Below are 14,484 nucleotides of genomic sequence, written 5' to 3'. Positions count from 1 at the left end.
AATCGTGAGCTGATCCATGCATACTTGTACACTTGCATTTATTCCTTGCGAGCAAAACGTTAATAATTTTGCTGAGTATATAGCGAATATTATGTGAGTTTTGGATAAAGATCAAGTTAATCATGTGAGGCTTAGAACCATGTTAGCTACCATGGTTCGAGCTGAGTATGATAAACTTGATCTTTATTCAAAACTCACATTATAATCTATTTAATTTATCCTATTATTTCCTCCCTTTTTCTATTAATGATTATAAAATATTACCTTTTTTGATGATTTTATCTTTCCATACTTGACAAAAACATATTATCTAATTTTTGGAAAAAACAAAATCTGATCTAAAAAAAAGCGATAGTATAATGCTGAAGCTTATATGATTGTGTTATACTATTGATTTTCATCTGGTAATAGGATCTAATAGTCAAACTGTTTTAAGGCAACATTCAAAAACAATTTTATTTACAAAAAACAACAACATATATTCTATTCCAACCTTATATGACTGTTCTACACATTAGACATTGTGCATGGAGGAACATTAAGTTTTATAAAAATTGCAGCTTTGATCATTCTACAAATAATTAATGGAATCATAACTATTCATATATTTTAAAAGTACAAATATTTCACACGACCCAAACATTTTTAAACAGAAAGATGAATCAATTTAAAATTTGAGGAAACAAACTTTTTGTAACTAGTAAGGTACAGCATCACTGTGTTTAACTCGGTAATCCACCCAAGGTCTACTTGCCTTACCTACAATATGCCCATATCTAGTCACAACATTTCTGTTGCTGTGTGTATCATTGGGCGCCAGGACAGTGAGCACTTCGTTAACGGCCAATGTCATCCCATATGTAGGAGCTTTTTTCATCTGTAATAAGACAAGAGCATCGCCTTGCAGGTGCAGACCGTTCATCTATTTTTCTTTTTAAAGGTGAAGGGAACTATCTCAATACTTCAATCAAAAAAGATGGATGGGTGGGGTGGAGAGGGGTGTATAGTGTGTGGGTGCTGTCATTTATTACATTATCTTCCAATAATAAGAAATAAAAATGCAAAAACAAAATAAATTTTTTTTTTGGGGGGGGGGGGGCCCGGGATTCTTGGGATAGTTGGACGGTCTTTCAAAAATAAAATAATAAAATAAATATTTTTGTTTTTTAACCATGTTTCCAAAAACAAAAAATTGGTGGGGGGGGGGGGGGGGGGGGGTTTGAGTGGGGTCAGGGGGGGGGGGGGGGGGGGGTATAGAGTGAGAGTGTGGTCATTTATAAGATGATCTTTAAAAATAAAATGAACAAGAGCTGTCTCCATCGGAAGACATATGCCCCTAAAAATGCTTTTTGAAACCTAAACACAGATTTCGAAACCTAAACGCGGAACTTAAGTTCAAGGTCAAGGTCAAAGGGGTCAAATTTATGTGTGTATGGAAAGGCCTTGTCCATATACACATGCATACCAAGTATGAAGGTTACATCTGAAGCGACATAGAAGTTATGAGCATGTTTCGAGCAGAAACGCAATTTTTTAATGATTCAAGGGCCGTAACTCAGAAGTGCCTGGGTAAATTTGGCTGATTATCGAACTTAACCTAGATTTAATTGCCTTACAAATTTTATGAAGTTTGGTGAAGATCGATAACAATTGGTGGAGTTATTGAGCGGAAACGAGAAAAAACGCAATTTTTCGATGATTCAACGGCCGTAACTCAGGAGTGTCTGGGTCAATTTGGCTGATTTTCGAACTTGACCTAGATGTTATTGCCTTACACATTGCTATGAAGTTTGGTAAAGATCTGATGACAATTGCTCGAGTCATTGAGCGGAAACGAGAAAAAAACAAATTTTACAATGAATCAAGGGCCATAACTCAGGATTGTTGGTCAATTCTGCCGATTATCGAACTTGACCTAAATGTTATTGCCTTACACATTTTGATGAAATTTGGTGAAGATCTGATGACAATTGCTTGACTTATTGAGCAGAAACTAACCGGACGGACTAACTGACTGACTGACCCAGAACCTATGTTCTGGGGGCATAAAAATAAAAAAATTTGGGGGGGGGGAGAGATTGGGGGGGGGGGGGGGGGGGGGCATGGGGGATGGTTTAAGTCGAGTCTATTGTAGTATGTCATGTAAGAGTTGTTCTGTCAAAGTATCAATCAAATCTGATCATAAATAACGAAGTCATGGCAAATTTGTGCAAAATTTAATTATTTGACCTTAAGAGTCAAGGTCATTCAAAGGTCAAGGTAAAATTCAACTTGCCAGGTACAGTACCCTAATGATAATTTGAAAGTATTTGAAGTTTGAAAGCAATAGCCTTGATACTTTAGAAGTAAAGAGGATGTAAACACAAAATTTAACCATAAAATTCAAAGTTACTAAGTAAAAAAAGGGCCATAATTCCGTCAAAATGACAACCAGATTTATGCAACTTGTTCCGTACAGTCCCCTTATGATAGTTTGTGAGTGTTTTAAGTCTGAAAGCAATAGCTATGATACTGTATGAGTAAAGCGGCCCAAAACACAAAACTTAACAAAATTTTCAATTTTCTAAGTATAAAGGGGCCATTATAAAAAAATTCTGTCAAAATGCCAGTCAGAGTTACATAACTTTGCCTGCACAGTCCCCTTATGATAGTAAGTAAGTGTTGCAAGTATGAAAGCAATAGCTTTGATACTTTAGGAATAAAGTGGACCTAAACACAACACTTAACCAAATTTTCAATTTTCTAAGTATAAAGGGGCCATTATAAAAAAAATTCTGTCAAAATGCCTGTCAGAGTTACATAACTTTGCCTTCACAGTCCCCTTATGATAGTAAGTAAGTGTCCCAAGTATGAAAGCAATAGCTTTGATACTTTAGGAATAAAGTGGACCTAAACACAACACTTAACCAAATTTTCAATTTTCTACGTATAAAAAGGGCACATAATTCTGTCAAAATGCACGCCAGAGTTATCCAACTTTGCCTGCCCATTCCCCTCATGATAGTAAGTAAGTGTACCAAGTTTGAATGCAATAGCTTTGATGCTTTCTGAGAAAAGTGGACCTAAACACAAAACTTAACCAAATTTTCAATTTTCTACGTATAAAAAGGGCACATAATTCTGTCAAAATGCACGCAAGAGTTATCTAACTTTGCCTGCACAGTCCCCTCATGATAGTTAGTTATTGTACCAAGTTTGAATGCAATAGCTTTGATACTTTATGAGAAAAGTGGACCTAAACACAAAACTTAACCAGACGCCGACGCCAAGGTGATGACAATAGCTCATAATTTTTTTTCAAAAAATAGATGAGCTAAAAACCATACCAATGTAGCCAATAATCCGCTGAGATTATGCTATTTCATAATAGTCAGTGATTAAAAACAAGAGATGTGTTTGTCAGAAACACAATGCCCCATTTTGCGCCTCTTTGAAGCCATATGTTTGACCTTGTAGGATGACCTTGACCTTTCACCACTCAAAATGTGCAGCTCCATGAGATACACATGCATGCCAAATATCAAGTTGCTATCTTCAATATTGCAAAAGTTATTGCAAAACTTTAACCTTGACTCTAACCAAGGTTAAAGTTTTGGGACAGAATCACAGACAGACAGACAGACAGGCCAAAAACAATATACCCCCGATCATTCGATCCAGGGGCATAAAAATGATTATAACTACCAGTGGCTTTCAAGTTATGGAGTTTTGGGTTTATTACAAGTGGAGGTAATGTGTGTCATGTAGAAAGGCAGAAATAAACAGGCACAACAGTTTTCTTGTAAATAAATAGGACAACTATGTACACTTCAAACAAATCTTTTAAGCCCTAGAACTAAGCTAAGGAAGTGTGCCCCAAGCAATAAATGTTAACAGGCATTTAAGCCTAGTGTTTTTTCTTCATAAAACTGCCCTTGTCAAATAAAAACGCACTTTTTACCAAAACACACAATTAGCGCACTTAAAAGTTTTTTTGTGCGTTTTTGCTTTGCAAGTGCGTTATAATAGTGAAAAAGTGCGTTTTTTGTGTGTTTTCTTCATCTGGAAGTGCGCTTTTGAGTGTAGATGTGAGCAAAATATGTGTTTTTTATCTAAGAACTGCGTCTTTTATTTAGGAAGTGCGTTTTTTGTGTGTTTTCTTCATCTATTAGTGCGCTTTTGAGTGTAGATGTGAGCAAAATGTGTGTTTTTTATCTAAGAAGTGTGTCTTTTATTAAGAAGTGCATCTTTTATCTAAGAAGTGTGTTTTAAGGTTTACAGATGTGGGTTTTTTCTCACAAAAGTGCGTTTTTCTATTTTGATGTGCGTCTTTTTTAAGCATTTAAGTTAGTCTTTTATTTCATAAGTGCGTTTTTATCATATGATCTGTTTTAAACGGATGTATCTAAAAAGACACATGTTTAACACACTAGTCTTTTTAAAAAGTGCGTCTTTAACAACCGTTTAGCAAATGTTGTACAGAAATTGAACAAGAAACAAAATTGTTGCAGGCTCTAACAGTTTATTTACATCAAATGAATAAATTTAGACATATATCTCAGTAACCTGTAATAATATAAGGGGCAATTTGAATAATTACTGGTTGTCCATATTAACCTGTTTAATGTTTACATACTTTATCATACAATTTCAATGCATACCCTATTGCTTACGTTTTAATCTCAAACATTTCTAAAAAATTCCACCTAAATCAGACTGTGTGTAACTAATTAAAAATATTGAAAGTGTCAAAAGTATTATGTGGGCTTGATAGTATCAATTATATTTCCTCAACATAAATAAGTATTTGAACTTTCTCATACTGATATTTATACCCTAACACAATTAATGTCTACCACATTGACCATAAACATATATTTTAAAAAAGGCAATTAAGATAATATTTAAACTATTAATATTATTTGCTAAAACCACTCAGCATGTTATATTTAAATATTTACAATTAAATATAATGTGTTAAGGGTGCTGTGTATTATTCAATAAATATTTTGGTGTTGAAATGACTGCCTTATCAATATTTCTCAAATTATGCAATTTTTGGCTTAGACACAGCATGGAATCAGATAAGAGAATAGCCAGTCCCTATCTGTCCTCCATCTAAGCCTAACTACATTGTAAGGGGTGTTGATATACTTCTGATTTGTTCAGGCACCATCTATTTGAGAAGCACAGATAGGAAGTTATTTTTTGAAAACAAGCAGCATCAGCAACTGACTTTAAGCTCAAATTAAGACTTATTATTCTAGTGTAAAATGTCTTGAAATACTTTCAGCATGAAGTATTGTGTGATGAAAATAATGTGTATTTACTACAATGTGTAAATCAACAATAAGTTTGTTGCAAAGGAGATTAAAAGTGGGTGGTTAAAGACATATAAAGTGATATGGTCTAGTTCAACAACTGCCTGTATTTTTGGAATACTGAAGAACAGTCTGTTGTAACAGGTTCGTATTTTCAATTCTGCATCCCTTTTTTATTTAGTTTATTGAATTAATAATGATCATTATCATATTTATGTGTTGTCACTGGGAAATGTAAATGGATGAGTAAATGTAATGCAATTTTAAAGAAAAACAACACCATTTGAATTATTATGGCTGTATTTTATGTTATTGTCATCTTAAAGTTATTTATACCTATTTTTGGTCATTAATGAACAGATTTTTCCCCCATATTATATGAGAACTTTTAAATTCAAAGGTTAAACCCCATGGTGACCGTGAAATTTACATTGATCAGAAGATTCTTTGGAAAGAATGTGCATCATCGCATCGCCTGCCAAAAAAGGGAGCAAAAGAGAGACTACCTGATGTATGGACTTGAATACCAGGTTTTACCCTGCACAAGCTGGCCGACATGAGGAGAACAGGAGTGGGAAAACCGCGCCCTCTCCTTGACCAAGAAAAGCTGGATTTGTTTAGAGGTAAAACTATACAGGGTACTGGTTATTGCATTTTAAAGGTGTCACACATCCGACCAGTCCACACAGCAAAATGAGACCACGTATCTTTGTACATTTTCGAACAGTATTTTCTATCAAAAGTATTTATTTATGAAAAGCGTAAAGTCACATGTGATCAGGGGATTAAAATTGCAAAATAAACAAACCAAAAACAACAAGCAAACAAACTAGTTTTGATTTAAATTTATAATTTTTATAGAAACAAGATTACCATAACAGCAATATTCAACACTTACATTATAAAATATCTTTCAGGACCTGATCAAATGAGATCATGCACGAGACGCATCGCTCAAAGGCCATGACAGTATAAAAGTTGCAAAGAAGTTTGACCGGCTAGTGGCAGACTTGGAGAGAAAGATGAGAGCTGCACTCTGCCGCCTCAAAGAAATGCTGACAGGCCTTGATTGATATGCATCTTTCTTATGTATATAGCTGTTCGTGTGTATTACTGTATATACTGTACATGTTATTATAGTATGCTATTATTTTTTGTTTATTTATAATCAAATTATGTTTATATTTATTTCATCAAATTGCCATTGATATTTAATTACTCATGTATGATAAAAAATGTTGGTGTACATTAAAGTATAAAATTGAATTATCTAGTAATTATTAAAATACACAAATATATATGTTTATATAATTATTGGTTTTTATTGCATATCAGAATTAAAAAAAACTTTTAACAGCATATAATTGAATCAACTGTTAAGGCAAAAGATGCACCTTTAACGCACATGTGTGCTTTTTGTGAGTGCGTTTTTTACTGTCATCCATGTAAGTAAAGTAAGTAAATTGTGCGTTTTGTGTGGGTTATAACTGCGCTTAACGTGCGTTAAATGTGCGCTTTTTGTGTGTTAAATGTGCGCTTTTTTATTTAAAAAGCGCACATTTAACACACATAAAAGCGCACATTTAACACACATGTGCGCTTTTATGTGGGTTATAACTGCGCTTTTCGTGAGTTAAATGTGCGCTTTTTAAATAAAAAAGCGCACATTTAGCTCACAAAAAGCGCACATTTAACGCACTTAAAAGCGCACATTTTACACACATAAATGGCAGTCAAAAACGCACTTATAAAAAGCGCACGTTTAACGCACATTTAACGCACATAAAAGCGCACATTTAACACACATGTGCGCTTTTATGTGGGTTATAACTGCGCTTTTTGTGAGTTAAATGTGCGCTTTTTAAATAAAAAAGCGCACATTTAACTCACAAAAAGCGCACATTTAACGCACTTAAAAGCGCACATTTTACACACATAAATGGCAGTCAAAAACGCACTTATAAAAAGCTTACTTTTAACGCACATTTAACGCACATAAAAGCGAACATTTAACACACATGTGCGCTTGTATGTGGGTTATAACTGTGCTTTTTGTGAGTTAAATGTGCGCTTTTTAAATTTAAAAAGCGCACATTTAACTCACAAAAAGCGCACATTTAACGCACTTAAAAGCGCACATTTTACACACATAAATGGTAGTCAAAAACGCACTTACATAAAAAGCGCACGTTTAACGCACATTTAACACACATAAAAGCTCACATTGAACACACTTATAAAAAGCGCACGTTTAACGCACATAAAGCGCACATTTATCCACAAAAAGCGCACATTTTCTTGTTTGTTTGTTTTTGTTAAAAACTCACTTGGTAAGAAAAAGCGCACAAAAAACGCAGTGCCAATACCGCCACGTTTAACACACGCAAAATGTACTTAAAACGTACATTTCACACACTTTTTTGAGAAGGGTGATGCGGGGTTAAAAAAGAACAAACCATAACTCTTTGTATCAATATCTTTAACATTATATATTGATTAATTCACCAAATTCAATTTAATGGCATTAAAACTACAGTGCAGAAATTAAATAGAGACAAACCAACCTTTGACATAATTCTCCAGTCCATCAAAAATTACCTGCCCTCTTCTCAGCGACCAAAAATAACCCCTACTTTAAAACAAAAATCGACTGGAAAATAACCTTTTTCCCAAGGCTACAGATCCATTCCCCAATGATGGATTTAAAACCTAAATTAATTTGTAAATTGCAACAAACCCTGTCTTGCAGTTCCGCATGCCACTGCATAAGCTCAACTGGCCCATCAATGTCCGTTTCCCCAAGCTGTAAGTGAAGGTAGCCCAGCATCTCGAGAAGGTTAAACCGCACACTGTCTTTTTTGTGGTCTGGGGCCTCTAAGGAAGCAAACATACATGTACATGAATTCTCATGCCACACCATATTTCAGAGCAACACAATTAATATGCTAACAAACTCTTCCTCTGGGGAAAGTTCCAATGGTTTTTCATTCGTCTTTGTATGATATTTTTGCCCTATGTAAAAAAGGGTTTGTTAAACCCTTTTCGACTTAAATACGTTTTTTACGCATTTGTAGTCCCTTGAAGAGTAATTATGTAATGTAAGACCTTTCTTACTAGATTCAAGTTTTAAATGCTTTACATCCAACCCTTAGATACTGATGAGCAGCAAACAGCATAAAACCTGAACAGACTGTGAGTTACTCGCAGACTGTGCTGGTTTTATGCTGGTTGCACATGGCCATTTTCACTTTGCAAGTGGGAAATGGTTAATAAAGAAATTGCCTTGACCCTGTTTTCATTGATTTAATATGACAGTATCTTTTTGCTTTTATTATTAAAATAATAAGATTTAACACTTATTACGTTTTTTAAATTTTCTCATTAACAGTTTAATATGTTATAGAAAAACAAAACTGTTCTGGCTTACCAGACTTAATAATCAGCTAGTCGTGAACAAAAAATCACTCAACAGTTTGAACACGTGCAAAATTGTAAAATGTATTTTAATTAACAAATTTGGGAATTTTGTATGTAAGAGAGCATTTGGTGAATTTACAAAAAAAAAAAACATGGATAAACTTAATAACCAGTCGTTTGTAAAGGTTCCATACCACTAGAAAATCATAAAAAAACAACAACAAAACATGAAAATAAGTTCTTTTTTGATTCAATGTTTTATGTATTGCAATGTCAGCCACAGCAATACAAAAATACCAACATGGGTCAGTGAGAGAAATAACAGCCCCCCCAAAAAACACTAACATTTTTATCTTGGAATTTGTTTAAGATAAGAATATTCTTATTTGTTTATTACAAATGAAGATTTGGCCAAGAATTCATAAGTCTTCATGACAACCGATACAAACATATAGCCAAACTGTTGCAAACTTTTCAAATTCCCTGATTTGTCCAGGGGTAAAACACTTTTCCCCTAGAGTTCTGTGTTTGAGAGAAAACAGGAGATATTTTTTCAAGATTTCTCTCTTGTTTTCCAGGCCAGATTATTTCTCTGTTAAACTGCCTACAGTACTTTTATCCTTCATCGCAAAGATCTTTTGTTAACAATTTCAAGAAGTTAACAACCCAATTTTCCACAATTTGAAAAGTCTAGGAAAAGGTTTAATTTTCACAATTAAAAAAAAAGTTTGTGACTTATTTGATCACAATTTAAAACTTTAAGATTACCTTGTAATTTTTTCACAATTTTGAAAAATTTGCAACTCATTTCTCCCAAAATAAAAGACCAAAGGTTGCTTCAAAAAGATAAGAAACATAGTCATAGCCTACCTGCCAGATTTTTCATAAGTCTCTCATAAAACACGGGCTGCAGAACTTTGGCCAACATTTCCGGGGTTGCCTGGTTCAACATGGCCAGGGCTCTCACGAGCTCTAACCATGTGCTGGGGCTATGTTCCCACACTGCGCCAAGATCCTCCAACATCTCCGCAGCCATTGGTCCGAATTCCGTCATGTTTAAGTTACCTAACATCAGCACTAAAGACGTCATATCGGACACACCGAGCTCTTTACTGAATAAGTTCCCTTGAATGTTTGAGCTTACGACACGTGAAAATGCCTCGTGGCGCCACCCAAGAAAAGAGCATGATTTTAGAACGCGAAGTATAATGCCAGACATGTCGCCAGACGTTCTTTCTTCTGTTATCTGTTTCTCAAAAGCTATCGTCATTTTTGTTAACAGTTCCTTGTTGTTAATTTTTAAAGTAGCGCAGGTATAAAATAAGTTCTTCAGCTGAGCTAAACTGAGTTTGAATGGTTTCGAGGCCAAGTTCTCTTTTAATTTCGAAATCAGAAAACTGTTCTTCTTATGAGACTTTACTGTGTGCCAGTGTAAGAGTTTGCAAAGTTCTTCTGGCGACATTTTGTCGGCCATTTTCAAAGCCATCGCCTCTAGTTTCTGATGGATGGATGGATTGCTGTGCTCCATCTGTAAATGTTCAATGAGCTCGCTCGGTGTAAGCAGTTGCTCAATCTTTGTGGTGTAACCATCCAGGGCTATCTGGAAAAGAATTAAATCCTTGGCATGCTGGGAAATTTGTCCTCTGCTAAAATGTTGTCTGCTGAGTTTCTAAAATTAGCATTTTCTTTAAAAAAAAAATTCAAAGAATACTATTAGAATAGCAAACAGTTTGGGTCCTGATGAGACGCCACGTTCTGTGGCATCTCATCTGGATCCAAACTGTTTGGAAAGGCCTTCAAAATTCGGTTCCAGCACTAAAAGAGTTAAGATTCATACAATTCAACAATGGCAGGAAAGTTCTACACGATTCAGAATAAAATAACAGTGCTCTTTTGGAATAAATTTCTTCAGCTTATCTATAATGTCTATTTAAGAACACGCAATTGCGCGATTCGCGCTTTTATTCCCAAAGATCGCGCACATTTCCAGCATATATTCCAGCACGCTATTTATCAATGAGTATTTTTTAAAGAGCTCAGTGATATCGACTTCCCAGAAAATTCTGAAAGCCAATTTAAGATTTTTTTGTCAATTATATGTATCTCATTACTCAACTTAAAGTTGTGTTGGAAAGTCAATATTGTCCAATGAGACCGCACGCTTTGGAACGTCAATATTGTCCAATGAGACCGCACGCTTTGGAACGTCAATATTGTCCAATGAGACCGCACGCTGTTGGAAAGTCAATATTGTCCAATGAGACCGAACGCTGTTGGAAAGTCAATATTGTCCAATAAGACCGCACGCTTTGGAACGTCAATATTGTCCAATGAGACCGCACGCTTTGGAAAGTCAATATTGTCCAATGAGACCGCACGCTTTGGACAGTCAATATTGTCCAATGAGACCGCACGCTTTGGAAAGTCAATATTGTCCAATGAGACCGCACGCTTTGGAACGTCAATATTGTCCAATGAGACCGCACGCTTTGGAAAGTCAATATTGTCCAATGAGACCGCACACTGTTGGAAAGTCAATATTGTCCAATGAGACCGCACGCTTTGGAAAGTCAATATTGTCCAATGAGACCGCACACTGTTGGAAAGTCAATATTGTCCAATGAGACCGCACGCTTTGGAAAGTCAATATTGTCCAATGAGACCGCACGCTGTTGGAAAGTCAATATTGTCAAATGAGACCGCACACTTTGGAACGTCAATATTGTCCAATGAGACCGCACGCTTTGGAAAGTCAATATTGTCCAATGAGACCGCACGCTTTGGAAAGTCAATATTGTCCAATGAGACCGCACACTTTGGAAAGTCAATATTGTCCAATGAGACCGCACGCTTTGGAAAGTCAATATTGTCCAATGAGACCGCACGCTTTGGAAAGTCAATATTGTCCAATAAGACCGCACGCTTTGGAACGTCAATATTGTCCAATGAGACCGCACGCTTTGGAAAGTCAATATTGTCAAATGAGACCGCACGCTTTGGACAGTCAATATTGTCCAATGAGACCGCACGCTTTGGAAAGTCAATATTGTCCAATGAGACCGCACGCTTTGGAACGTCAATATTGTCAAATGAGACCGCACGCTTTGGAAAGTCAATATTGTCCAATGAGACCGCACGCTGTTGGAAAGTCAATATTGTCCAATGAGACCGCACGCTTTGGAACGTCAATATTGTCCAATGAGACCGCACGCTTTGGAAAGTCAATATTGTCCAATGAGACCGCACGCTGTTGGAAAGTCAATATTGTCAAATGAGACCGCACACTTTGGAACGTCAATATTGTCCAATGAGACTGCACGCTTTGGAACGTCAATATTGTCCAATGAGACCGCACGCTTTGGAAAGTCAATATTGTCCAATGAGACCGCATGCTTTGGAAAGTCAATATTGTCCAATGAGACCGCACGCTTTGGAAAGTCAATATTGTCCAATGAGACCGCACGCTTTGGAAAGTCAATATTGTCCAATGAGACCGCACGCTTTGGAAAGTCAATATTGTCCAATGAGACCGCACGCTTTGGAAAGTCAATATTGTCCAATGAGACCGCACGCTTTGAAAGTCAATATTGTCCAATGAGACCGCACGCTTTGAATGAGCTTCAGCATTTGTAGGCAGTGAATACCAGCAGTGAAATCATGCAGACGATGTGTGATGTTTATTGCCATAAGTTCTTGGTTTTGTTGCAGTTTGCTGGCTTTGTTATACATACCACGCTAATCTGAGCCTACGGTTTACCCTTCCATCATGAAATCATGGCCATTAGAAAACTGATGATGGGAACCAGGTGTAATGCTCGTGGAAATTGTGCATTCCATGCAAAATATTTTCAAAACCAAAATTTGTAAATCCAAAAAGTTTGCCTCTACAAAGATTTGAACCTGAAACCTTAAGAACAAAATTGCTAAATGCGCTCGACGTTGTGAACGCTTAAACGTAGGTCAATTTATAGAACATCCGAATACCTGTATGCAGAAACGCGCAAAGAAAGTGAAACAGTCGACTATTCACATTTGTTGAATTGACACGCGTCGAAGCGAAAAATAACTAGTTTCTATTTGCCTACAGAAGGAAATAACAATACGAAAGATAAAGCAAAGTTAACCTTTGAGATGTATTTTGGTGATATCGCACTCAACACACGATATCATAGCTGATTTTTTTTCAATAATTGAAACCCATTACAAAATATCCAAAACTGACACTCTAACTTTGTTTTCTGAGTGAACACGACACACTTACATTTGAAAACAATACCCTTATGGTGCAAGGAACTGATATCTTTGTATGATTGCAGAAATAAAATGTGTGTGTTAAGTAATTTTTATCTTGTTTTAATAGTACTAATGTCCAAACTTGCTTTTTTTATGTTTCCAGTAAAATTTGCGAGAATGTTTTTGATTTTGCGAGTTGGTATTAAAGCTGCCCGCAATGTTTTGCTAGTAGAAATTTTTTTTTTAATTCGAGCCCTGCGTTACCACTAAGAATGAGTAAGATGTGCCATTGAATGCATTTGTAGTTGGATCTCTTAGAAAATAAAATTAAATTTAAGAATTGTTTTCTATATTCAGGTTCTTAAGACTTCATTTCCAACCATAAGGTAATGATGAGCAGCAAACAGCATAAAACCTGAACAGATTGTGAGGGCTGTTCTTGTTTTATGCTGGTTGCAGTTGTCACTTTGATTCTGAGCAGGAAAGTTACTCACTAATGCTTGATTGGTCATTGTCGGCTCGGGTACTACTGAAATGTACCCCAGGTACTCTTAAGTATACTTAAATGTACCCCAGGTGCGGAAAAAATACTGAAACGCAACAGAGAATCCTAACAATAAATTGGTCGTTGTTGGCTATGTTTTTGAATTAATTATGTTCATATTTATGTCAATATTTTGTGATATGAACTTTATAATATCAAAACTCCTCTTCAAAAAGCATATTGAGGCAGGTTTTATTCAAAGAGAACTTTGGTTTGTATTCCGTAGCCCGTTTTACGCCATCGTATTTTCGGCAGGAATAAACTTTGGGTATGTGTTTGTATATTTTGCGTACCCGGAGGCACATTTAAGTATACGAGTACTCGAGGTACATTTAAGCAGTACCAGAACCGACAATTACCAATCGAGCTTAACTAACCGAATACAGCTTTCTGCGCAGGTCGGTAATCTGCCGCTCTTGTAGAATCTGGATGATGTACAGCATGGACCTCACGGGCGCTGCACGCAGTCGGAACATGACCTCATTTAAAATCAGGCTACCAAACTGACTCTCATCAAGATCAGACTTCAATTGGAAGAAAACAAAACAGCATTATTAAATACAGTTGCAACAGTGCTATTCGCAACATTGTGGGTATATAAGTTGACCTTTACGTTTGAAACTAGAGCTTTGTCACAGACGTGACGTATACCCCCACGTGCCGCATTGACACAGACTATTTTGCATGTTGTCTTCACAAAACAAGAGAATCTAGTTTATGGCTATTTTTAAGAATTATTATGCCATTATCATTTATGGCCATTTTTAACCCCCGATTCAAAGTGTGACCTTGACCTTGGAGATATCGACATAATTCTTTCGTGCGACACACCGTCCAATTATGGTGAACAAATGATTTTAAAATCTCACAATGAACGACATACATTTGTAGTTATGGCCCGGACAAGCTCATTTATGGCCATTTTTGACCTTTAAACTCAGTGTAACCTTGACCTTGGAGATATTAACTTAATTCTTTCGCGAGACACAC

The 14,484-nt window shown here is 36.0% G+C and overlaps 1 protein-coding gene across 1 annotated transcript in view; it reads right to left on the bottom strand.

Annotated features, from left to right (window-relative positions):
• LOC127880668 (uncharacterized) overlaps positions 1-14,484 on the bottom strand; it is a 52,151-nt gene that overhangs the window by 13,711 nt on the left and 23,956 nt on the right. The window contains exons 4-7 of the mRNA XM_052427999.1: positions 13,872-14,018; positions 9,588-10,317; positions 8,038-8,174; positions 760-877 (exon numbers count right to left, since the gene is read on the bottom strand). Coding sequence (XP_052283959.1) covers positions 760-877; positions 8,038-8,174; positions 9,588-10,317; positions 13,872-14,018 — 1,132 coding nt within the window. The remainder of the gene's footprint in view (positions 1-759; positions 878-8,037; positions 8,175-9,587; positions 10,318-13,871; positions 14,019-14,484) is intronic.

This window comes from Dreissena polymorpha, chromosome 5, assembly GCF_020536995.1.
Source record: "Dreissena polymorpha isolate Duluth1 chromosome 5, UMN_Dpol_1.0, whole genome shotgun sequence".
Taxonomy (NCBI): Eukaryota; Metazoa; Mollusca; class Bivalvia; order Myida; family Dreissenidae; genus Dreissena; species Dreissena polymorpha.
Note: the sequence above shows the minus strand (reverse complement) of the source record. Positions and strands in the feature narration are given on the sequence as shown.